Consider the following 26,507-nt stretch of genomic DNA (forward strand, 5'->3'; position numbering starts at 1 on the left):
TGAAATTACTTAAGGCAATTTACAGACTTGTCTCTGCACTAGTATGTCTGAGATTGTTTCTCAGTGTGAACTGAAGAACAAGGAAATATCTTGTAGGCACTTTCCAGCCACTTCACATGTATAACACCATCATATCACCTTCAGAAAGTTCTACCAGGAACAGTGAAAGCTGTGCTATCGTGTTAGCTTACACAGGAGTTCTTCAAATGAGCAGTGTTGCATATTGAAAAATGATGTGAATTATCTGCAGGTGAATTGTGGAGTCAAGGGTATAAAAGAACTGCCACAAGAAGTTTTATTATAATCTGAAACTATAATTCATGGGATTGCCTATGAATTGGATGATAACACTTCTCTGTTGTGTGGGTGAGAGAGCACTGGAACAGGCTGCCCAGTGGGGTTGTGGAGTCTCCTTTGTGGAGATCTTCAGAAGCTACCTTTACCTGGTCCTGAGCAAACTGCCTGTAGGTGGCCCTTGCTTCAGTAGGGGTTGGACCAGATGACCTTTAGACCATCCAGCCTCAATCATCTGGTCATTTTGTGATCAGGCCTTTTACATGGTACCCCACATCTTTTTCTCCAAATTGGAAGGATATGGATTTGGTGGGCAGATTGGTCAATGGATGAAGAACTGGCTGCAGGATTGAGTCTAGAGGGTGGTGGCCAGTGGCTCAGTGTGTGGATGGAGATCAGTGACAAGTGGTGTCCCACAGGAGTCAGTGCTGGGACCGATACTCTTTAATATCTTAATCAATGACATTGCCAGTGGGATTGCTTGCACCCTCATCAAGTATGCTGATGACACCAAGCTGTGGGTTGCGGTCGACACACCTGAGGGACAGGATGCCATCCAGAGGGACCTGGACAGGCTAGAGAAGTGGACCCAGGAGCACCTTTTGAGGTTCAACAAATCCAAATGCAAGATCTGCATTTTGATCTTGCACCTGGGTCAAGGCAGTCCTCACTACCCATACAAGCTCCGGAAAGAAAGGATTGAGCACAGACCTGTTGAAAAAGACCTGTGAGTACTGGTGGATGGGAAGCTGGACATGAGCCAGCAGTGTGCCTTTGCAGCCCAGAAAGTCAACCATATCCTGGGCTACATCAAAAGATGTGTGGCCAGCAAGGTGAGGGAGGTGATCCTGCCCCACTGCAGTGGTGAGGCATTACTTGGAACACTGCATCCAGATGTGGTGTCCTCAGTACAGGAGAGACATGGACCTTTTGGAGTGCATCCAGAGGAGGGCCACAGAAATGATCCAAGGAATGGAACACCTTTCCTATGAGGACAGGCTGAAAGAGCTAGGGCTATTCAGCTTGGAGAAGGATCTGAGGTGACCCAATAGCAGCCTTTCACCATCTAATAAGGAGCTACAGGAAAGAAGGGAGCAGACTTTTTAGCAGGGCCTTTCGTGATAGAACAAGGGGAAATAGCTTCAAGTTCGGGGAGGGTAGATTTAGGTTGGACATAAGGAAAAAGGCTTTTACAGTAACAGTGATGAGGCACTAGAACTGGTTGACTAGAGATGTGGTTGATCCCTGTCCCTGGAGACTTTCAAGGTGAGTCTGGATCAAGCCCTGAGCAACTTGATTTAGCTGTGTGTGTCCATGTTCACTGCAGGGGAGTTGAACTAGATGACCTTTAAAGGTCCCTTCCAACTCTAATGATTCAATGATTCTATGATCAGTTTTTCAGTACAGATGCTTGCAAAGGTTAGGTAGAAGAACACAGTACAGACAACATCCTTAATTGCCAAGTCCTGAATTTTTGAGGTTTGGGTTCTTTGGTGTTTTTTTGTTTTAATCACTGCTTGGGTTGATTCTTTCTGTCTCACCTCAAACCCTTTTTAGTAAGACAAAATTTACTTTTGACTAATTTTATATCATTCTGTTGTTGAGACTGAAGTATGTTGCCTCCATACTCAATTGTTACACAGTCACCTCATTTCCAGTCTCCTGATTTGGTAAATATATTACCAAAGTGGCTAACAATTTTTTGAATCTAGACATTATTCAACCTTCACTGATACATAGTGAGAAGAAAGCAAGCCAATATCATGCACCAAAACTTAAACAACAAAAACCAGATGATTCCACCATGAAAAAATCCCTGGCATTGCAGTAACAAAATGTCGTGCTCACTGTAACCATATTCCTAAATTGAAATTAACTAACATAAATAATAGACTTAGAAAAGTTTCTGTGATCGAAATATTTCAATGTAAAGTCACATTTTGCCCTTATTTCAAAACTTTCTGGAAACTGAGGCTGAGGTTTTGTGTTCAATTTAAGGTGGATAAATATGCATGTTGTTCCATTACCAGTTCTTCCTCTTGTGACTGAAAGAGCTGCCTATTGAAAAGATTATGTTGAGTTGCCAGCTCAGTCCACTGTTTAGGATGTTTCTGGGTAACGTGGAGAAGCAGCTCAGATACAGATTAGCTCAAACTCATTGTGAACCTGCCTACTCAGTCTTGGTAAATGGCCAGATGCTCACAGTCCATCATCTCATGGGTAGGAGGCAAGCAGGATATAGAGAAGTAGCTGTGGTGACAGCTTTCTTACAGTAGTGTCTTCTATGTGAATAATAACTTCTGACATCCTTGGTTTGATCTCTTCTCACCCTTTGCTTCTGTTTATGCCTGGTGCTCTCGGTACACAGGACTTCGAGTTGTGATGTTGAGTGTTTGCAGGCTGATTTCTTTCCATTTGCCTTGGGAATGATGAATTAAAACCTCTTTCCACTGCTGCAGACTTATCTTTCCCTGATTGCTCTTATATTGCATAGGAGCCACCACGCCCTGTACATCCTGCCCCGCTCCCAGAGGCACCACAGCCACCACGCCTGCCCCCTGAAGCTGCCAACACTTCTCTGCCTCAAAAACCACAGCTGAAGCTGGCACGGGTACAGAGCCAGAACGGTATTGTGCTGTCTTGGAGTGTCATAGAAGTGGACCGGAGTTGTGCCAGTGTGGACAGTTACCATCTCTACGCATACCACGAGGACCCGAGTGCTACTATGCCTTCCCAGTGGAAGAAGATAGGGGAGGTGAAGGCCCTTCCACTACCTATGGCATGCACTCTTACTCAGTTTGTGTCTGGCAGCAAATACTACTTCGCAGTCCGAGCTAAGGACATTTATGGCCGCTTCGGACCATTCTGTGACCCCCAATCTACAGATGTGATCTCCTCCCAGAGCAGTTAAACTGGAGTTCTTTGGAGCCTTTAAACCCATCCTACTTCAAAGGGTTACCCTGGTTTTGAGCGGGTTGATCCCATGCATGAAGTTCACTTTTAAATCCACTCTCTGCAGGATTAATTTAGACAGCTGTGCGATACACTACATACATTCAGAACCAAAAGAAAAATAAAGTCTCACTTCCAGCAAGAGAACCTGTTTTTCTGGATAGGTCAAGTCATGGGCCATTCAAAAATTTCATTTTCCTTCTCATGGCAGCTGTTCCACCTAGACATCTACCTACTCTTTATTCAAGGGCACGTTGGATGCCTGGGATTCTGCTTCAGAGTGGGAGCAAAAATATAAATTGCAGTTTTTTTCTGAAGCTGAACTACATCTGTAGTGCCTATTAGGGCACTAACATGAAGGGAAGAACAGATTTGCCTCTTGTACCTAGCTGTCTCTGAGCAGGCTGTGATACGAAACGTGAATCAAGGTCTTGTGTGCTGGAAGATTGAGTGATCTGTTCTTAAATTACCAACAGTAATCAGCTGTCTGAGGAGAGGGAAGGGAACTTTAATCTGGCCAAGGAACCAATGCCTGTGAATTTGGAGGTGGTGTAGTGGGGAAAAGAAATAAATCACCCCACTACTTCCTACCTCTCCTAAATAAGAGCTCTTCTCTAATGTCACCGTCCACCTCCATTCACACTTGGAGCATTCCTAGGACAGACCTGAAACTGGATTATAGAAATCACATTCACCCCTCTCTAGCTCAAATAATTTTTCTGCCTTTCCCCTTATACATCCAGTCCTGATTTTTAGATTTATTTTGTGCCTTAAACAGTAATTTCAGAAATAAATGTAGCCAGATACCTTGTGGTGTTCATTTGCTTGGAGTTACTTCTCCTTTTCCCCCCCTAGCCTTTCATTACTGCTTCTCATTTTCCTGGCCCACAGTGATTTTTTTTCAACAAAGACCAGGAAGTGACATCTACTGATGCTGGACTCATTTTTATCTGTACTTTCAATTAACCCTTCCCTCACTGCAATTAATGAGTCGTTGTTTCTGTTCTGTGAAGAATATTAGAGTGTACAGACGGTATTTTCCACCAGAGCCTTTCCCTCCTGTTCCTTTGGGAAAGCTGTATGCTGCATTTCAGCCAAAGAAACCTATGTGGTGTAGCACCATGAAAGCTTCTACTTGTTTACACTCAGTTTAGATGTTCAGGTGGTAGAAAAATGCACAAAGTTGGCTTCTTAGTCCTCTATCCCAGTCACCTGCCTGCCTCTGCAGAAAACTAACATGCCCAGAGTAGTTTACACACTGGCCCAAAATTTGTGAGCAGCTGCAAATGTTCCTAGAAGCTTTCATGATGCTTCTGAGCTGGGAAATCAAAACAGTGCATCTGCCCCACTATCCTGTTGACATGTTCTTAAACTTTTTTTATGCATAGCCAATTTCTAACACCTGAACAAGAAAGGATATGTAAGATTTTTATTTTGGCATTTTTAAAAACAAGGACAGTGTTTTGTTTCTGTCCAGCAGAACCAAATACTGGATTTAGAAGGGAAAATGTTTGGGCTTTTTTTAGATTTACTTCCCCATCTGACAAAGCTGTAGACTTTACATATTTCTTAATTCCAATACTGGCTGTCTTGAAAAATTGAAATACTAAGCAAGGTTGAAAAAGTCACAGAATACAGCTAGTGAAATAATCTGTGTGATAATAGATTCTTAAGTTGCATTCCCTTCAAGAAAATTATGTGAAAGAAACTCAGTTGTAGACTTTTGTCCATACTACTTTACTGCACTCCTTCATGCAGCTGGGATTGTTGCTTCCGTCAGGTGAGTAACAAATACTGTCAGTATGGGAGTTGTATTGATTTGGGTAAGCAGAAATTCTATCTAAATCCGTGTATCATGAGAGAAGGGTTGCACTGAATCTCATGTATGAAAAGTGTTTAACTTTTCCTTTGAATAACAGTTGTCCCCATATTGCTGGTGCCAATGATCAGTAATGCCTTGATTTTTTCTATGTGGAATTAAATGTTTTCTCTGCCTATTTCAAGGAATAATTAATAGTTCATTTACACTACTTATGAAAAGTTGAGTTATTATAAAGGAAGTTCTGTAGTAGAGGTTTAGAGCAATTTCTTCCAGTTGGTGGCTGTTGAAGCATCAGTTTAATGTCTTTGAGTTGGTACTAAAGGGCTGTTGGCCATATCAGTACAGTGGGGTTTTTATAATTTGAAAGTTAAAATAAATGTTAGAATCCAGTCTGGAATTTATGCTGCTTACTGAATTTTGATTCCAGCCTCAGCTATACATGAGCTCTTCTATAGTTTGTGCTTGCTCTTAGATCACAGTTGTTACTAGCTTTGTCTTGCTTGGGATAGGCGGGTGGTGAGAATCCTGTGTCACAATTTGTTTTCCTTTCTCCGGTGGATGTAATAGTTGGGATGGCCTGATACTGTGTGGAGGTTTTGTGGACTGCATCTTTAGAGAAAAGACTCATCTTTATTTACTAAAGAAAGATGTTCTCAACAGAGTTGACACTGGCTTCTTGCTTAATAGTATCTTCTGTTACATATGGCAGAGCGCAGCTCATTTTTTTTAATAGATAAGCAAGTTAGCTACTGTTTGCTAAGTGAGGCCGTTGCAGTTGTGGAGTGAAAGCAGACATCTCTCATTGCAGCAGAGATGTTAAGATCCAATTTCAGGATCTTAAGCAAGTGCTGGTGGCTAAGTACATGATAAAGCATAGCTTGATTTTTCAGATGCCTTGCTCAGCTTGGAGACGTTGCAGGTAGTGGTTCTTAACACTGATGTGCAGAGAACTTTTGCCACTTCTGTAAAACTGTTTCACTGTGGAACAGATATCTGCAGTGAGTACTTACCCCTTATGCTAATGAATGGGAGTATTGCTTAACTCAAATGGCACTTTTCCCAATGTTTTTGAGTGACTGTTTTTTATTTATCATTTAATCTCCCAGAAACAATAAAAATATTGAGAAACTGAATTTCCTCCACTAACACGTTCAGAAATAACTGGTTTCATTTAGTAAAATTTATTTGGAAGTGTTACCAAAATATCTGGGAACATTCAGCACAGGTCTGTTAATACTGTGCTTTAGACTGGAGTCATCATAGAAGTGTTGGTTACCGAGGATTCTAGTATTTCATTTTTAAATATGCTACAAGTCTCTACACAGCTTTCAGTTGGTAGACTAGACTAGAACAGTTCAGTTGGAAGGGATCTGCAGAGATCATGAAGTCCAAATGGCTGACCACTTCAGGGCCACAACCGAGTTAAAGCATGTTATTAGGGACATTATCTACATGCCTCCCTGTTCCTAAAGCAAGTTTTTCCATATGTATTTTCAGTACCCTAGTATAAATTGTACCTGGCTAATGAGTTGTGCTGGTACCACTGGGTGCATGACATATTAGCTGCACCACCTCAGATCTAGTTCTTCATGTTTTGGCAAACACCGCACTGATTCTACTACAGTTTTTATTTTCATCATGTTTCTGGTTTGGTTTAGGTTTGATTTGTGCCCACAGGCAAGAAGTAACTTAAGTTAGTTCTGTTTCTGGTTGGAAGGAAGCCCTCCTGTGGAGTGCTGGTGGCAAAATGCCATTCTTTTCCACCGAGTTCCTCCTAGTTACAGCTTCACTGACCTCCTTTATTTCAGTACAAGTCTTAAAAAGCTTTACTGGATTCAAATAGCTAAACCTTTGGAAGGGTGTAGACTGTAGATGTAGCATGTGTACTGCAGCTGCAGTAACAACTCAAGAAGATGTAAGGGTGCGGAAGCAGGTTCCTTTCAGCCTGTGTTTACTTCTGTGCTCTTTACTTCTCAGCTCTGCTTCTTTCAGTGTGCTTGCTACCCTTTAACATGTTAGATCACTGAGCACTAGCAGTGACGCACTCACACACCCAACATTTTTAGCACAAGGCTGGAAATGCCCATGGTGTCTTCCCTGTAAAAATAAGGGTCTTATCCTGCTTCCTTTGAAAATAATGGCAAAACCCCCTCGTGCCTTCAGTGGGAGCTTGATTGGGGCCCAATAGTAGGATCTGAGCACTGTTTTACACTATAACAAAATATCCATACACTTCTTTCTTTATGCTGTTTGTCTTAAGAGTCCACTAAATCAGAATCTGTATTATATGTAGGGACCAGGTCAGATGTGTTCTTGCTCCCCAAACAGCCATTCCCCGGTTCTAGACTATTGTATACACTGTACAAAATCAAGCTGTGATTCTGCCTTCTTATAAACTTCAGTATTTTCATTTGGTCAAAAATATCTATCCAGATTTTTTAAAATAGAAGCTTGATATATTAAATATATATTTTTTTAATTTGTTAGTTGGGGCAGGGGCGAGCATTGTATGAAAACACTGGAGAGTGGAGTTCAAATGACAATGACTGTGCCGCCCTGCCACCACATCTGTGTTCCCTTCTGAATAACTTCTGAGGGGCTAAGAAATTGCTAAGAAAAAGCAAATGAATTGATCTTTTCCTCCTTTCTGCCCACCTGTTAGAATGCATCTTTATTTCTCATTGTCATTGCACAGGCTAAGCATTCCTTTTTGTTTTGTTTTGTTCTAATATATATTATATGCACACACACATATATTTATATATATTTGAAGTGCTGTCTTAATTTAATGGAGTATATCTGTAAATAAGACAACTGGGTAGTAACTGTTTGGGGAGTCCTGTTCAGCTGTAGTAAGTTCTTTGCTGTTGAGTCAAACATGCAAAATCCTTTGCAAGTAGCTCCATCCGACTTCTTGTTTTGCTTTGCAGCTGGACTTGTAAATACAAAAGGACTGCTTTTATGTCCAATTTAAACTGGGCAGTTGCAAATTCTCCCCATTTTTGTATGTACTGTAGATTAGTGTGTGTGTACGTGTTAACTGTAGTGGGGTTTTGTCTGACAAGCCTGAAATTTATACTTTGAAATAAACTACTGGGTTTTTAACGTTTTGAGTCATCTGTGCTTAGTTCCAGACATCTCAGGTGACAGAGCACCACGTGTGTGTGCTCATGCTCTCCAGCCATGCTGCCTCGTGGAGGATGGGGCAGTGCCAGCTTTTCAGTTCTGCAGTCACAGTGCCACTTTGGTCAAGTAATGTCCACAGCAGTGATGTGGCTCCAGGTCATTCCTAGAAAGCCAGCTGCATGATGCTGCTCCTCCAGGCTTCCCACCAGAGCAGAAATTAAAGCAATATGCTAAGTTCTAGAAAGTTGCAAAGAGGGGCTACCAGACATTCCTAAGAGTTGCACATACTTAACCCTGACTGAGTGCCGAGCCCACACTTGAAGGGCAGCATCATTAACCTACAGTGGTAATGGTTCCCTGGCACTTAGTAAAACTGGCGTCAAGTCACTGACTGAAAGACTCTGTATGGACTCATGTTAAGTGATGGCTGAATACAATCACACTTGAAAGTCCAGACTTTCTGCCTGTTTAGAACTGACTGTTCAGAATACTTGTCTACTTTCTGCCTCTAGTTTGGACCATTACTTTCAGTAAAACATTAGCTTAAGCACTTTGCTCAAGCAGTGTTACAATTGCAGCTTGTGTAGGTGCTGTGCTAGGGATAGGAGCTGTGTCCCAGTCGCTGTGGCTGCATTCAGCCTGAGCCGGGCTGTTGATGGAGGAAGGACAGGGTGCAGTACAGCAAGCATGTGGTGATCTTGAACCCAGCACACCCATTAACAGCAAAAGTGTCATATGGGTTAGTTTTACGGCTCACAAGGTCCCATTTATGTAAATACTTAATCAGAGAAAAGGGCTCTTCAAAGCAGAACTCTGTTTTCCCACTGAGTTGAAAAGCACAAGGCCATTCCTGTCATAGGGTAGGAGGCTCATGGTGTGAGAAGGGAGCTTACGAAGTGGCATCTCAGCTGCTGACTGCATCCATGCACAGGGAAGCATCCACATGTACCCCAGCGAAAAACAGTCTAACACAGGAAGCTATGACTAGTTCACTGGTCCCTATGGACTGATATTGAAACAATGCACTTCTATTTGTGCTTTTTGTTTTCAAATATAAAAATGGGAAAAGTTGGCAGTAAGTACCATCTCTCCTGTTGCTTAGGAGTAACAGAATTCCTCCGACTGCTCTCTGCTTCCATCTCAGCGAGCTGCTGCTTCCCAGCAGGTTCCTCCAGCACCGGCTACCTCCTCTCCTGCAGGTGGGGTCCTCTGAGGTACAGAGCCAGTCTGGTTCCACCTATGCCTGCTGCTTGGCAGCAGCCTTTGCCCACTTACAGGAGTTGGAAATGCACCTCAAGGCAGCAATCAGGAGCAAACATCTGAAGGCTGCACAGCGTTCATATTTGGTGTTTATTCTGAAAGCACCAAGCCCGCTGCCCTGTAAGGATGGAGCCTGCCCTTGTCACAGCAAGGGCTCACGGCACTGACCAACCGGGCAGAGGCAGCTGCCCTTGATCAAGGGCCAGCAGGAACTACATCCACACGCTCCAAGCAAAGACAAGCTGAGTAGCACATGCGGGCACAGCATCCTCCCCAAACTGTCAGTAGGGCCATCTCCTCCCCCCCCACCTCGGGGAAAGACACTTGTGCAGCACTATCTCTTCGCTCATATGTGGCATTAAGGGAACATCATGTTTATTCTCCGTCCAACAGCAGAACAGCTGAATGTACAGCAATTTTATGTGTACCCCTGCAGCCACTTAGTCCTCATGCAGTGCAGATGCCCTCTGTAGCCTCTTACGTACTTCCTCCTGCTCCAGCAAATAAATTATTTCATTCTCTGCACTGATTTTGAGCCTCAGCAAAACCTGCCTTATTAATTTCTGGTCTCCCTTGCCCCTTGGCAGAAATCAAGCACAATGTGACAGCCAGATATTTAGGGCAAAGTGTCAGTCAATATGCAGTAACCTACTTCCTTCCCCAGCCCTTGCCAAAACCTCACACACTTCTGCCTACATGATTTGGGGTGGTACTGTGCTCTGTTTAAATTGGACTGTCAAGGCCAAGAGGAAAGAGCTGTTTATTTGTTGTGTATGTAATTAAGAAGGCTCAGTTACCTGCTATGGAGAACATGGCTGTGACTCTTTGACAGTAACATTCCCCGCTGATAAGCAACTTGCAGCACATTGCCAGCACTGCTCAGACTAAAGGCAGCCATGAAGCCAGCACAGAGGTAAAGCCACGAGGCTCAGACCAGTCCTGGAGACAGCTTCTATGTCTAGACACAGATCACTTCTATGACTGCACAGCAGTTCATTCGTGCTCTGGGAGCGACTGAGATGATGCTCAGATGGACAAAGGGCAGCACGGCGCCTGTTGTTTCCCATCCATCCCAGCTGAAGGGCCACCCAGACAGCCCAGAGGAGCAGAGCATGTGCTGTGCCACACAGAGCAGGAGAGGGGCAGGCAAGGCGTGGGGATGTGGACATCCAGCTGGATTTATTACACACAGGAATGAAAGTTTCCGTGAAAAAAAGTAAAATCCCATTTTGGAATATCAATGCTGATTTTACAAGATTGGCCTCATGGTGACAAATTTGAAGTTGTATGATTCAGGCAGGCCCTGATGGTGTGTGTTGTTGAACCGCCTCCAAGTGAAGACCGGGAGACCACCCTGCACTGGGGGACCATTGATGGCGGTGGCCGTGAATGCTGAGGCCAGGCGGAAATCTGACACCTGCAATAGAGGACAGAATGGTTGGGTGGTGTTTGACATGCACCCATCCCATAGCAGAAACAGCTCAGATTTGGTAACAAACACCACAGCAAAGAAAAGGAGCAAGGGGAAACGCATGCTGCTCAGGCAGAATTCCTCCCTGCACACAGGTATCTTCAGCCACAAAGGCAGTAGTGAAGGGGCAGCAGAAAGCACACACAGCCCTTCACACTATCCAGGGTGAGAGCAGCGCATCCACTTTCACAGCATTCCTCTCTGTGCCTGGGCACCCCAAAAGGCCATGAAGGCAGCCTAAGATGATCTAGCATGCTCTGCTGTGTTAAGCTCTTCATCCATCCCTTGGAAACTGTCAGACAAGGGCAGCACAGTTACACAACTGCCTGGAGCCCCCCACTCTGTTTCTTCATTACCTCCCAGTACAGCCCAGCCCAGTCTAACTGGTGTCAAAGGCACCTGCTCCCTTGCCAGACACCTCTATACAGCAGTTTTCTGGTTTCACAATGTAACAACAGGGAGCTCCTGCTGGCCACCGCAGCAAGCAGGCAGGCTAGCCTGGGCTCGAGCAAGCTGAGAGGAGACATTCAGCTCTGGTAGCACCCAAGGGGGCTCCCATTCCAGTCTTCAAACTCAACCCCAAGAAGGTGGCTGGACCTCGCAGGATCTACCAGAATGCCAGGGCTGAACAGCTGTACATACAGGTGTTGCCCTTCGCAGTGAAAAAACCACACAGGCTGCCCAGAAGAACTGCAGCTTTCTCCAACACAGTGGGTCCGAGGATTTCCCCATGTTTCCTTCCTTAAAAAAAGTGATCCTTGGCAAACTTTGCTCAAAGCAGTTTTGCAGAGAGGTGAAGACATGGAGCAGGGTGATTCACTGAAGAGCAAGGCTTTTGTAAAGGTAAAATTAAAAGGAGGATAAAGACACATTCTTGTGGGCTCTGGGGACGCAACCAAGCAGCCTCCATGACCAAGAGGCCCAGAGTGTGCAGCAATCATTTTCTCTACCTTCCTCCAAGCAATGTAAGGACTCATTTCAACCTTCGCTCAGGCTCATCCTGCTGCAAAGCTTCAGGGCTTAGCCCCTAAACAAAACAGGTTCCCATGGACAACATTCTTCTGCGTATTTCCCTGTGCACCCTCTGCAACACCAGTGCACCAGGACTGGTGTCAGGGTGAGGAGCAGTACTGGGACAGAGTGAAGAGATGAAGCAGGTCTGGCCATGCCCACCCCAATGCAGGAAAACACACCACAGGTGTGAGAAGAGCACAAAGAGACTGCAGCAAACATTTGGCAGAGACAGAAATTGGGGTTATTTACCTTGGAGTCATAGCAGCCTGCAGGCACTGGGAAGGAAGGATTCAGGTCTTCTCGGCAGCAAATGGTGTTGCAGGGATTGTGTTCAGCGTAAGGATCGTGCTGGTAATCTGGGGAGAAATGGTGCAGGCAGGGAAGAAAAGGAAACAAATGACTCCCTTTACCCAAAGTCCTCTACTTCTCAAGTCCCCAAACCCTTAGTAAGTACACAGTTTATCACATTGCTTTCATACTTCTCACCAGGTTTCAGATAGAAACCAGTGCTTGTGTAAAGGCAAGTTCCAAATCTAAGTCAATTTAGCTATTTCTACATCCAAGGGGCACTGCTGCCCACCTCTAACCACAAACACCCCTAATTCCATGGGACAAAAGTTTGCAGGAATTTCATGACTCCTCAAAAAAGCAGACCAGAAAGGAGTGGGAGGCAAGGAACAAAGAGTGCAGCAGTGAGAGCCTTCCTGTTCCTGTTCTGGAACAAAGTAAGCAGAAGGAGCAAAGCCTTCAAATACCCACTGCAGTAGCTGCAAGAGGGAAGAAGGACAAGTCTTAACACTTGCGAGCATGCTGCTACTCATAACCCAATCAGTAGCAATACCACACCCTGGGAGAGGCCTCTCAATGCCCAAGCGCAGTAATCAGTGTGCTCCCTGTAATTGGGAATCAAAATATAGCATCCAAAGCTATTTGTACTGAGAGACGGGCTTAGGCAGAAGTTAATTATGCTGGTTTTAATCCAGTAACAAGAACCCTGTCAGGGAAAAACGGAGCAGAGCATTACCTACTGAAGACTCTCCTTCCTGGACTGCGGGAGCTGAAAGGGTGGGCAGAAGCCAAACTCACTTCAAGTTTCTGCACTTACAGCAGTGTAACTAATCTAAACTAAGTAACACTTTTCACTATAATAAAAGTAAATTAACACTGCTTTTTTATGATCAGCTCCAAAACACAAGAATATATTTCTTACTGTTATATCTCATGATGTACTTCATGCTTTCTAAGTTGGTCACCTTGCCCTGGTCTCGACGGAAAATTTTTGCTCGTGGCGCAAGCTCATACGAGAAATCCAGCCCATACTTCTCAACATATGACGCATACCCACTGAGATTGTAAATCTTCTGATGGAAAGGAATATTGTATGAAGGCCAGTAACCTGCAAGGGAAACAAATAACCTGTTAGACAATTGGAAAAGCTGAACACTCTTGCTTGAATAAAAGCAAAAAAAAAAAAACCCAACACATATTCCATGGTGCGTTGCCTTAACAGCATTTCGAGGAACAACACGTCAAACTGGTTTGAAAGAAACAAAATAAGGCAACAGATCAACTGGAATGACTGGGGTTGACTCCCTGCGTAACACACACAGGCAACCCGCCCCCAGACTTCCACCCTGAGGACTCATCCTGCAGAGCAGCTGAGATCAGACTTGCAGGAGCCTGAGGTAAAGACACAGATCAGCTACAGCCCTCCTGTAGAGGTTACACTCCTCCGGGGCTTTGCAAGGAAAGGTCTTTTCCTGCCACCAAGCTTTGCTGCATGAGAAGTTAGTGAATGTGCTCCCTTTTCTCCCTTCTTCCCAACTCACCAAGATGCAATAATGCACCGTGCAATGAAGACAGACGGCAACTAAAAAGAATAAATAAAAACTCCTAAACAAACACATTCGTAACAGAGCATGGGTCCCAAAGCAGCAGTTAGAAAGAGAGACCTGGGGAGAAACAAACAAAAACTGGAGATGAACAGATATATAGGAACCATGAGGCAAGCAGGGGTGAGCAGGAGACAGGTCTGCAGAGAACACACAGATGCGCTACTGAGCAGTGGAGACTGGAAAGCTGTGGCTGCGCAGAGGGTAAGGAGATGCGGGGGTAGATGCACACTTGCCACTTGAGGGTTAAGAAGCAGTTGACCTAAGCAGAGTGAAAAGCTCTTCTGCATCCCAGGCTCTGCAAGACTACAGAATCCACGCAGACAGTGCAGTATTCAGCCTAAGACAGGCTTAACCTAGGGATGACAGTGTGGGAACGGAGGGATGTTCACACAAGGCCTTCTAACTTGAACCTCAGTACTAGTGTTCAATAAGCCCTTTCCATGCACAGAGCACACTCAGCTAGCACAAAGACATGGTTTTCCTAAGCCAGCAAACACTACAGGAGCTATTACCTTTCCGGAGAACATTTGTTTGATCAGAATATTCCACAAGGGTTGGGATCTGCTCAACAATGTACAATGCACCATCATCTAGGCTCTTCTGTAGCTTGACCTTCTTCAGGTCCAGCACCATGTACTGATTGTTGTAGGTCCCTAAGTATGAGAACAAAGAGTTACATGGCCTGTCTGGGAAAGAGAAGGAGCGTGAGGGGGGGAAGGAACACATTCTTTCTCTCAAGGTTCAAGTGAAAGTGTACTTACCAGAGTTGCATTTTGAAAAGGTTTCTGCCCAAGCTTTGCCATTGTCTGCCATCATGTTAGCAATGCGGACCCTCTGCCAAGCAAACAGGGATTCAGGCACCACTTGCTTGATGAGGGTTTGGTTGAACACACTGTTGGTGGTCTGCAACATTATCAAGCCACTGCCTAGTATGTAAAAGTCGTCCAGGGACACTAAAAAGCCTTAAATAACAATGACACAAAAATTGTTATCTCTGAACCCTTGTTGTATTCACAGAACAAAGCAATCCAAGACAGAATGACATAAAGGAGAGTGCATGTGCAACTTTTAAATAAAGCCATAAAAATATTAAAGATGAGATGGCAATTTCTGCTAGCACTATACACCCATTGTCAGCACAGTTTCTCCCTTGTCATGCTTTCAACAGACACAACTTCCTTTGTTTGGAGCATTTGTTTTCAGGTTTGTTTCTCACATTTTCCCACTTGTTTCCCTTTCACATGTCAAGCAGTGGCTATTTCCAGGAATTACATGGTGTACAAGTGGTTGTTTCTAACAAAGAAGTTTCTTCAAAAAACAAAACAAAAAAAAAAACAAAACAAAACAAAAAACACACACAAAAAAAAGTAACACAACTCCACAAACAAATCTTCATCAACCAGTTTTCAGAGTTTTTTATTTCTTTGTTCTGAATGAATCTTCTCTGGACTAAATGAGCTAAGCAGAAAAGTCTTTCTTCTTAATCTTTTCCAATCTAACTATTCTAAAAAATGTCTCCAAGAAACAGTGGCAACTCAAATTACAAGGTACCTCCTGCATGTGAGAGAAAGTTCTACCTACTCTTGTCTGCGATGTGTCGCCATTGAAAGCCAAGCCGAACTCAATGCCGCCATGACTCTGAGCAGGATCCCTTCCCAGGCTACATGCCAATAGAAGCATTAGTCCCAACTGCAGCAGAATTGCAAATGTCAGCTGTAAAGCCATGGGTAGCATGGCAACTATTTACAAAGAAGAAATAATTTGAGATTCTCCAGAGGATACAGAGCTGGCAGTCACCAGGCTGGGGAAATGTGGTTAATTGAGCTGCTGATGGAAAAGTCATCCAGAACCTGGTCTCTTGCTAGTCAGCTTTTAGTGACATCACTCTTTTTCAAAGAGTACGAAATGCTAAAATTGTGTAATAGCCTAATACTTACACTCCACTGCAACATCTACAGAAGGCCTCATTAATACGCTCTGCAAACAAAGCAAGGCCAGTAACCTGTGAGAGCCAGAAAAACAACTCAGTCCTGCCTCTTGTCCTTGGCTCTCACCAAAAGGCAGACCTCCTTCCAGCAATGCTTAAGGGCTTCACTTCAGCAAAAACTTTTTTAAGTCCCAAGACCTCAAATCAGAACAGGTCCAGGAAAATATACTTTATAGTCACCTGTTCTCTAAAGACACACTGGTATAGAACAGGGAGAGCACCCTGGCAGACTGTGGGTCCTACTACTTTATTCTCAGAAACAGCAGCAATAAATAAAGCATACAAATAGCAAAACTATGTCAAGTAAATAAGGACAAGAAAGGAAACACTCTAAATCTGGCTCTGTCGGACTATTTTATACCAAGAACTATCTACTCCAGAGATAAGCTGTTGCATAATAAGTCATGTGCTTGTCCAAAGAGAACAGAAATGGAGCTGGTAAACAACTGATTCCAACACAGCACCAATGCCCATGTGGGTACCAGCGCTAAGTGACCCACTTCAAAATAAACTGAATAGCTTTTTCATCTTTTTCAAACCAACTTAAACTGAGAAGCTGAATTAACTGAAGTGTGAACTCTAATGTAGACCTCACCCAGGCATTAAGCAACAATACATCCCACATGACCTACCTACCGTAGGTCCCATGTGACCAACACGGGTAGGGCCCTTCCAGCCCCTACTGAGGGGTTCCGAGATTCTGTAAGTTGCAAAGCTAAACTGAGCTGAAAAAAAGTGGCTTTTATTTCTAGGCCTTACTATTTACCAAGTTTCCTCCTGCACTGCTTTTACAATACTATGTGCCGTCCGTGATACGTCATTACTAGCTCAATTATCCAGAGACAACATATGTCATTACGACTTAGGGTACAGGCACTCCTGAGGCAACAGGAAGTTAAACACGTATGACAGATTTACCATGGACAAAGACAGCCACAAAAATAAACCCAGGTGAAGTCTATAGATATCAAGAGCTATTTGATATCCTCATGTCCTTCTCATTTTTTTTCACCATGTACAAGAATCTGCTGTAATTGAAACTGTCTTCCAGGTAAACTGTACAAAGAGATAACAGTGACATATTTTCTCTGTAAATCCATCTCTCATTTTTATCAGTTACTCTCAATCTTAATTTTTTTTTTCCCTCTCCCTCTTTCAATTGACCTGACTCTTCCTACACAAAAACAAATAAAAGCACTTCTGATTGCATTTTCAGGGCCCTAATCATTAGATGCAGTTTCTGGAATACCGAAGTTTCTAGAGTCTGGAGCTTCACTCACAGTACTATTAATTAGCCAAGCAAAACAAAACACTTTTTGAAATCTGAGCCATAGAGTTCCCTGGGGAGCACACTGCATAGCATGCAGGGGTACCATGCTCCTGATAGCTATTGTTCCAAAAGAGGTAGCAGCTGCTTTATCAACCAGATGGCATCCCCCTTTTCTGGTATTTTAAAAGGTCGTTGTGCTCATTGGTGTACAGAAAGGTGCAGTATTACAGTCTGAAAGTCAGAGACAGGATGTCTAGACATTACCTCCCAGGGATGAGAGTAGCTCCTGGCCACAATGTCCACTGCTCTGGGCTACAGGCACATTTAACAGTGGGAAAGGAGCTGCCTTCTTTGTCTGAATTTTCTTAATCCCACTAGGAGCTGCTTTTCCCACTAGGAGCTGCTTTTCCAAGACTGCACAGCCAGCTTCATTTCACTTGCAAACCTCTCCCAGGCACTAAGCAATAGTACATACCATGCCAGAGATGAGATAACAGAGCCATCAAGTGGATCAGATACTTTTCCCTGCTCATCCCCAGGTTTTAGGTACATATTGAAGGGAGCTGGTAAGCAAGAAATAGTTTGGCAAAATTCATGAGCAGAGGAGAATTTGCCAGTCCACTGAATACAAGGCCTAATGCCCTTTCAATGTGTTGTTCCTCCTCAAAGCAAGGACATCTTGGACATCTTTCCTCTTCATCCTTCCTCAACAGCACAAAGCCATGCATCGGAATGGCCTTGTGCTATCTCATGCCTGTCTCAACCAAGGAAGATCCTGACAGCAGGCCAAAGGTGCAAAGCTGCTATGAAGTTCTTAATTGTTGTGTTTGAGCAACTAGAAACAGAACAAGACTGCAGCTCATCTAGAAAAAGGGGGTCACTATCCAACCCATCATGCTTGGGTCCAAATGGTAGGTTCCCTTTTCTAAATGGGGCTCAAGACTAACAACAAGCAGATGGGGATTATGGAAACCTATCTTCTCTTGCTGCCCAAGGAAACCAACAACTTTCAATAGCTAATAGGGCTCATTACTTCCTATGGCTCAGTGAGGCAGTACAGAACAGTGACTGCACAGTTGGGGCATTTTGATTGCTCTTAGCTCTGCTGTTTTACTGGACTTGTCCTGCACCTGTCTATCTACTCCATGGCATCACATTTGTTATCCCTCCAAATGAGCATAGTTTCACTAACAGCTGTGAATAACCATAACATGGCCTGTATCTTTCTGCTGTGAAGAAACTCACTAGCTACATTGCGTACTTAAAGTCTCAACAGAACACTGATGTCAGAGTTGAGTCATTCCTCCCTTCCAGAGATTTGCACAGCTGTTCTGCATGTAGCTCTTTACATATGCTTTCAACAGAAAAGAAAGTTAAAAGTGTGAGCAAGGGTTCAAGTGAGGTTTAGGATTAGCATGGAAATGAGCTGCAGGTGGATGAATCCTTCTCCAAAAGCAGGGCTTACTATTCCCATTCCCACATGATAGTTTCTCCCCCCCCCTCCACTCCCCCAGTGCTACCGTTGCTCTGCGAGGAGGAGAGCAGCAAGGAGACAAACTGAAGCAGCACGGTTTGAGCATGCTGGCAAGAACTGCTGGGGCAGAAGAGATGGACTCTGCAGTTCGAGGCTGTTCTCCTATCTACTGAGTCTCAACAAAGGAGAGGAAGCACAAGGCCTTACAGCTGTAGCATAATGCATAAGTTGTTCTACATCATGTTTAGTTAATAGGTTTAGATCCTCAAAACTGAGTAATAACAAATAGATTTTTACAGTGTAATTTCACAATCTTGCCTGTCTTTTGAAAATCAGTAAATAAACTGAAAAATTTTACTCCATGATTCCAGGAGAAATCAGGGAATTGGCACATTCCTTCTCAGAATACAAGCATCTCCTTGAAGTGTTTCCGACACAGCTTTTGGACAGTTTTACTTCATAACCAGACTACCAGGTGACAGAAATTTATGAATTCCTCAGTTGTCATTGAAGGCCCGGAAAGAAACCTGCCTCTTAACACTTTGTCTCCCTCCAAAGTCACTACTTCTATGTTCAAGAGGATCGGGTAGGGTATTATTCAGTTGAGCTTACCAAGAACCAGTAAAAATGTCTCAGATAGTACCTGTCAGGGCAGAGAAGAAGAGCAAGAACTTGCATGCAGGGAGAAGGTACAATGGCCAAGCTGAACCATGGCCAGGGCCTGTGAATTCCATAGTCAGATGCCCTGAAAATCTACAGCTTCATCTGATTATAACACAGAGCATAGGAACCTCTCAGTCCCCTCCTTCCTGCATGATGTCCTGAGGTCACTACCAGGCCAGCGGCTTCACAGCTTGATCACCTTCCGTAGAACTGCACGTTTGTGAGCTACACCCACAGCTAACCTGATTTGCTGCAGTCAGTGGATAGTGCTCACTTAGCTTGCGGTGCTGCCTTGTAATTAGGCGGCTAGCGAGTGCACTTGTCATACCACAGCTCTCTCAAACTCCACTGCAGCCATGGGAACTATGTTTTGCAACAGCTCTTACTAAATTCTGTTGGTAGAAGTAAACTTCACCATATCACTAAGTCAGAGTCCAGCTGGAACTGGCAAACTTCAAAATAAGCCCTCTCTTACAAGTCCCTGCAGACTCCAGGCTCAGGGAAGCACACTGGGATTCTGTACAGTAACAAACAGACTCAGATCATTTTAGCACAGCAGCAGCTGATTTTCAGGTACCTTCCATACAGTGTGGTTTATTTTCCTGTCAAAACATAAGTATTTCACTCTGCATTAAGAATCCACAAAAGGAATAACACAATCAGCATATACACCCACTAACAAAACAGTAATATTAAATAATAATAAAAGTCACTCTGCATGGCCGATCCTGATCCCAATCTTGAATCTACAGCACAGCACAGTATGCAGTAGCTAGAAAACACGTTTACACTCTCTAGAAGAACAGCACTATGCACAGCAGTATTTTTTCTGAGAGCTACGAGATCCAGAATGACCTCTGATACTTTCAGGTGATGAAGAGAGCTCAGGCCTTTACAGCCTTTACTTCCTACCAGGTTACACATGCTCCACAAAATTCCTTCTGAAAAGCACTGAAATTCCTCAGACACTCCATGCTCCTGAAAGGCTGTTTGTTTTACAAACATTTGCCAAAATTCTTCTAACTCCTTCCTTAAAGTGAAAATCACAGAACAAGTTATATTCCTGTGGATCAATTGAGGAAGGTCAGAACCCCTTGCCTCCACAGGAAGGCAAGTACAGTAATTAATCAAAGCACAGACTCAAACCATCAGCCAATACAATTTCATCAGAATCAGATAACCTCCTACTGCACACACTTTGCTTTAAAAAGTTGAAGACTGAGTGCTTGGCAATTTTTTATTTTGAAATTCCACCTTTAAAAACGTATGCGTTGCTGACACATACAAAGAGTCCTACATTTGTTCTTGTGTTTTTTTCCCCGTGTTTTTCAGTACTACGCTAAGCTGCTTAGAGTACATGTTATACCACTGAAATATTCAGTGCTGGCAATTTCTTCAGGAAACTTGAGAATACTATTTCCTGCCTAATCTTCCCAAGAGGGATTGGAAGTGTTCTTGCTGGATATATTTCTGACACATGAAATACGCGTAAAAACACTCCCCTTTGCCACATTAATAAAGAAGCTGCAAGAGGAGAACAAAACGACTGGAAGTTTGCTCACCCAACATTAAAGAAGTCTCTGCAATTCCTAACAGCTACTGTTTGATAATCTCCAAGCAACAGTCATGCCACAGTGCTACACAGAACTGTTCAAAACTGCACTATCACCAGACACGTGAATGCCATTGACAAGGTTAGAAGTTCAGTAGTTGAAATGACTTTGCACTACACAAAGCAAGATCTAAAGTAGCTTGCCTGCGTTGCAAGTAGTAGAATATTCAACTAGTACTGCTCTGAGAGCTGAATGTGATTAACCAACAGCAAAAAATACAAGATGTTCCAAACTGAAAATTGGATAAGACATTTTGTCCTCTCAGTGGCTTGTGAGATGTCTTTTTTTTTGACATTACCTGGGTAACTGCTGAATGAGACACGGTTGGTGCTAGTGTATGGATCAACTATATTGAAGTTCCAATGCTTATATATTCTCAGTGTGGCTGCATATGTAAACCAGCTGGAATGGGCAAAATATATGTTCTCATATCCAGGTAAAACCTGGAAAACAAACAGAATGATGAACCATTTCAGGTCCTATTATACCTTGTGTGTTTTGTATTTGAAAGAAACTGGGAGAACAACTTGTTTTAAGTAGCTTAACAAACTGCACTGTTCAAGAAGGAGCAGATTCTTGTGCCATTTAACTGTGCACTAAACAATGAATTTTTGACACCTTTGGAAATAATTCCTGTTCATGTGTTGTTTTCAAATAATTAGTTGCCATTGTTCAAAATTAAACAATTTAGGTCTTTTTAGGACACCTGTGTCACAAGACATGTTTTCTTTCCCCAGTTTACTCTTGAATACTTGTGTTGATGCATTCAAATCAGCTCTCTGCAAACATATCAAATATTAACTTAGAACATTCTCTTTCTCTGTAAATACCTCTGAGAAATTATGAAGTACAGAACAAAATGCAAGTACATTTATTCTGAAAAGGTAAATGCATATTGATAGTACATCTTAAACAGTTTCCCTGGTTCTAGGATTTACTGCTAGTTCAAACCTCTTGCTGTAGGCAATTTAAGATGTATATTTTTGCTCTGGGTTACAGATCTCCGTACACTGCCCAGGTTATTGATAGTTTTAGCTGAATAAATTAATTGCAGCCACGATGTATCAGACGTTTACATTCAAAGCATTTTAATCCATCACTACTCTCACTGGAAAGCTATCAAGAACATCACTGCTAACACTAAGTAAACTTCTTTTATGAGGGCTGTTGTGAAAGCAATGCCTCCTATTTTATCATGGTGGCCCACAGCTTCAGGGACAGATGGTGGTGGTACGGCAGTAGAGGCTGAACCTTCCCCCAGTATTGTTACATTTTGTTGCAGTGCGACAGAGGGCAGCAGAGGGGCAGTCTGACAAAATGGCATCTGACATGGAAGTGCGTGTGAAGCAAAGGTGTGTCACTGAATTCCTGCATGTGGAAAAATGGCACTCATTGACATTTATCGCTGATTGCTGAACGGCTATAGAGACCAAACAGTGGATGTAAGCACATCACGGCAGTGGGTGGTGCATTTCAGCACTGGCAACAGTGAAGAGAAAGACAAGACGCATTCCAGATGGCCACACACAGATCTCACACCACAAAACGAAGAGAGTCTCAATCAGCTCATCTGCACAAATCAGCAGATTTCGACCAGGGAACTGGGTACGGAGCTGAATACTGACTTCAGTGTGTTGGAAACAATGGCGGCAATGTTGGAATACCAGAAAGTTTGCACCAGGTAGGTCCCATAAATGCTCAACCAAGAACAGAAAAAACACCACGCGCAAATTTGTCAGGACCTATTGAACCAATACGAGGCTGATGGTGACAGCTTCCTAAATCACATCACTACTGGTGATGAGACACAGTGTCACCACTGTGAGCCAGAATCAAAACAGTCCATGGAGTGGTGACGTGAATTCCACTTCAAATAACAAGTTCCCAGACGCAGCCCTCAGCAGGTAAAGTGATGTGCACTGCCTTTTGGGATAGAAAAGAGGTGGTCCTTCTGAATTTCCTCGAACTCAAACAAACCATCAACTGAATGCTACACTGCAATGCTGACTAAGCTGAAGGCTCAAACTTACAGAGTCAGGCTAGAGGACAACCTTCCTCTTGCAACACAGTACTGCCAGGCTCCATACCAGTTTTAAGACCATGGAGTATACAACCAGTTATGGCTGGACTGTTCTACCAGACCCACCACATAATCCAGATTTGGTGCCTTCTGACTTCCATCTGTTTGTGCCAAGGAAATATTGACTGCATGGGCTACGCTTTCCTAGCAATGACACTGTCATAGCAGGTGTCAAACAATGGGTCACCTCTGCTGATTTTTACAAGCATAGCATGCAGGCTCTTGTTCATTGCTGGTGAAAATGCATAGCTAATGGTGGTGACTATGTTGAAAAATAATATTTCACAGCTGAGAATTTGCTCTATCTTATAGTGTTACTGTGCTCTTCTTATCTGTTGTAGTTTCCATGGAAATAAATAGGAGGCATTACTTTCAGAGCAACCTATACAATTTCAAGACTGTATTTACCAACCAGCACTGTCCCCCTCCCTGCTTAATATCGCCAAGGTATTTGTAGACATTCATGGTATCCCTTTTTGGACTTTGCTTGGCTATATAAAACAAGTTACTCTTCCAGTTTCTTCCCATCGGTAGCTCCCCACTCCCAGTAATCATACTAACTTTTTACTATCAGTCTCTGGAGTTTTGAGTTCATTTGTTTTTATTGTTTCCCTCTCCCTGAACACCAATGAGCAAAACTGAACCCAAAACGCCATGCAAGTACATACCGTAACTTCATAAAAGCAATTTAATTGACAAGGGTGTCTATTCACACACAACGTAAACAGTGAAAACTACAGAAGCACAGACTCATAACACTGTGAATCAACATAATCACTAGAAATGAAACTCAGTGCTCACCTTGATGAGGGCAGAGCAGTGACCCATATCCCACTGGTATTTCCCATGGCCTCCAGCTTCGACATTGCACTGTCCGCTTCGTGCAGAATACTCAAATAATGCAGGAATGAGATCCAACAGGTCTCCAACTGCATTCAGAAACTGGACATCAAAGACACTCAGTGGCTGAAGAAAGAAGAGACCATAACGAATGCTTTCAGATAGAAAAGCTTCAACACAATCTCACCTGTTAAGCATTTTTTTCTTTCTCAAAGGAATCTCTTATACTTTCTATAAAATACCTTCCCTCAAGGCCCACAAGCTAAGGTCTGCAATGAAGCACTCAAATATCTTTAAGGGTTTAGCCCTTCTAGTGGAAATACCAATTCTAGCATTTCCAAGGGAAAAAAAGAGAAAGTAGCAGTAATTTAGAAAACCTCTGTGTATCTTTGTGAACAGCATATTAATTAGGCTGCTGTTACTCCAGCATAAGACTTTTTTTTTTTTTAATGTATTTATTAAAAGGCTATGAAAAGCTTTTTATTAGCACACACTTGGGTGAGCTCCGGGATTTTTATAAAGACTGCAATTAAAAACAACCTTAGGACTGAGAAGGAGAAAACAAATGAAGGAAGTGAAATACGTTAACAGTGCTAATAAAGCATGGAACTAGCGGAAAAGAGGAAGTCAGTCAAAAGGCACTCCAATATTAGGCTTTCAAAAAACCCTAATAGCTAGAAACAGCCATGGTTAACTATACACACCTCACTGAGCAACGTGTTCTTCACAGTCCTCTTACATTGCCTATTCAAAAATAAAATCTTAAGTCTGATCTCAGCCTTCAAAGACCATTTTCTAACTCTTTCCTATTCTTTCTTGCTGTCTTTAGTTAAGGCAAGGCCTAAGGAAAAGAACATAACACAAATCAGCATAGGGCTATGACTACTAACTGTAGAATCATATAGCAAGGAAGCATTTTGCTTGCAATATAAATCACTACTACTAAACCATGAAGATCAACTCTACAAACCCCAGCAAATAAGAGGAAAGGGCAACAAAAACAACCAACCAAAAAAAAAGTTAATGCCAAATTCAGAGAATACTTACTTTGTATCCAGAAGGCTGAATTCTGTGTTATCCATCTACTGCTTTGGCAGAGCAAATAATCAACAGGAAAACCAAAAATAATGTAAAACCTAATGTATATAGCCTAATGTATATAACCTTCCCACATGCTTACCAAGACTACAATAGAAATAAGCTATTCTCACCAATAAAATCATGTACTCCTAACAGCAGCTACAGTGTGTGAGAAAAAAATCCAGAGCAAAATTGAAAGGATGTTACCTTTCTCAGGCTCATCATACTACTGCTATAAGGTCATAAACAGGGAGCAGCAGAGGTCATGACTGATAAAAATCAAGAGATGTACCTTCAGATAGTTTTAAGCAACTTAGTAGTATGAATCATTTACAGACAAGTCCCAACAACTGCTATTTCACTGAAATCCACAGACAGATTTGCCACAGTTCAGCACATTTTCCCCCATCCAGCTGTACTCAAAGTACTGCAAGTTAAACATGCTGTGAAGAGAAGCTGTTTTCTCACGTCCAGTTTACAACCATTACTATAAGAGAAAAGTCAGGCAGCAAACTGATGAGCTGACATTATCACCAGGAGGCAGGAACAGGATTGCATGTAAGAGTGCTCCACCAGCCTTCAGAGAGAGCCTCTCTATTATAAAACCTGCCTTGCTTGTGACATCTATTGACACTGCAACAACATCACTTGTAATTGCTTGGATATTTAAATATATATATATATATATATCTCCACATTTATGTGCTATCTCATGGCCATTTCAAATGAGAAATGCATTAAGTACTGGGAAGCCCATTCAAACTAGAACAAAGGTGCTACAGAAGGAAGCTATCAGCACATTGATCATAGAAAAGTGGCCAGGAAGGTAGGAGGAAAGATCCCCTTGAATAAAGCAGCAAAGAATATGTAAATTCATTGTGTTCCACTGAGTGAGATTGCCATCTCCCAAATTCAGACAAAACTGAGAAGTAAAAGAGGAAAACTAGGTCATTAAGTACCCATTGGAGTTCTGTTTTCGTTTCCCTTTTGAAGTGCAAGCAAGCTTCATTCCAACTTATCTCAAAGAACTCATGCCATAGCTTTGCAAGGAAAAAAATGGTTTTGTGTTCTAGGCTGATGCTAGCCAGGTGAATTAGAGAAGTCTGACATGCTCAGTGCAAGAGCTTCTCATGAAAACAATGCATTCAAACAGGATACTCAGGCATCTGTGATGCATGCCAGTTGTGGGAATTTCAGGAGCAGACTGATGCAACTCTCACCAGGCTGATAGCCCGAGTTGGGGAATAACTAGACCTGATTTTCCAAGCCATGTGGAGAAGTCTTCTCACTAAGATGCTAATCCAAACCCACCAGCAAGAATTAGATAAGCATACTTCATAACAAGTGCAAAATATAGGGCATACTGTAACCTCTTCTCATCACCTTCTCCCATCTCTCATAGCACTGTCAGGAAAACTCCTCATATGCATCCTGAATAAGAGTGAATGAATGTGCTAAATTGATAAGCAGTGAGATGATATAGCCATGACAAGAGAAAAAGTTCTTTACCTAAAATATATTGGACATATTCTCGGTTACCATCCTGAAAAGTGAAAAAAAGTCAAACTGATTTTTTCTTTCCCAATGTAAAGTTACTACCAACTGTAAGGAGGCCAACTTAGAAAAGGTAGCAGGCAAGAGAACAAGCCTTAAGTGTGTCTGCAAG

General features: G+C 42.9%; 2 protein-coding genes across 7 annotated transcripts in view; one reads left to right on the forward strand and one right to left on the reverse strand.

The window, feature by feature from the left end:
- Positions 1-26,507, forward strand: part of LOC122190075 (activating transcription factor 7 interacting protein) — a 152,651-nt gene that overhangs the window by 91,396 nt on the left and 34,748 nt on the right. For 4 of the 5 annotated variants that reach the window (XM_042889777.1, XM_042889780.1, XM_042889778.1 and 1 more), the window contains exon 15: positions 2,789-8,173. The exons of the other annotated variant lie outside the window; for it this stretch is intronic. In XM_042889777.1, coding sequence (XP_042745711.1) covers positions 2,789-3,205 — 417 coding nt within the window. In that variant the 3' untranslated portion in view covers positions 3,206-8,173. Of the gene's footprint in view, positions 1-2,788; positions 8,174-26,507 lie in introns of those variants that run through there. 5 annotated transcript variants of the gene reach the window in all.
- The window catches only part of PLBD1 (phospholipase B domain containing 1), a 36,265-nt gene continuing 19,953 nt past the window's right edge, over positions 10,196-26,507 (reverse strand). For both annotated transcript variants that reach the window (XM_042889783.1, XM_042889784.1), the window contains 7 exons: positions 23,723-23,887; positions 21,140-21,284; positions 14,596-14,796; positions 14,347-14,487; positions 13,150-13,335; positions 12,189-12,295; positions 10,196-10,871 (listed from right to left, as the gene is read on the reverse strand). In XM_042889783.1, coding sequence (XP_042745717.1) covers positions 10,704-10,871; positions 12,189-12,295; positions 13,150-13,335; positions 14,347-14,487; positions 14,596-14,796; positions 21,140-21,284; positions 23,723-23,887 — 1,113 coding nt within the window. In that variant the 3' untranslated portion in view covers positions 10,196-10,703. The remainder of the gene's footprint in view (positions 10,872-12,188; positions 12,296-13,149; positions 13,336-14,346; positions 14,488-14,595; positions 14,797-21,139; positions 21,285-23,722; positions 23,888-26,507) is intronic.

This window comes from Lagopus leucura, unplaced genomic scaffold (genome assembly GCF_019238085.1).
Source record: "Lagopus leucura isolate 7727_CA_CO unplaced genomic scaffold, USGS_WTPT01 Super-Scaffold_100159, whole genome shotgun sequence".
Classification (NCBI taxonomy): domain Eukaryota; kingdom Metazoa; phylum Chordata; class Aves; order Galliformes; family Phasianidae; genus Lagopus; species Lagopus leucura.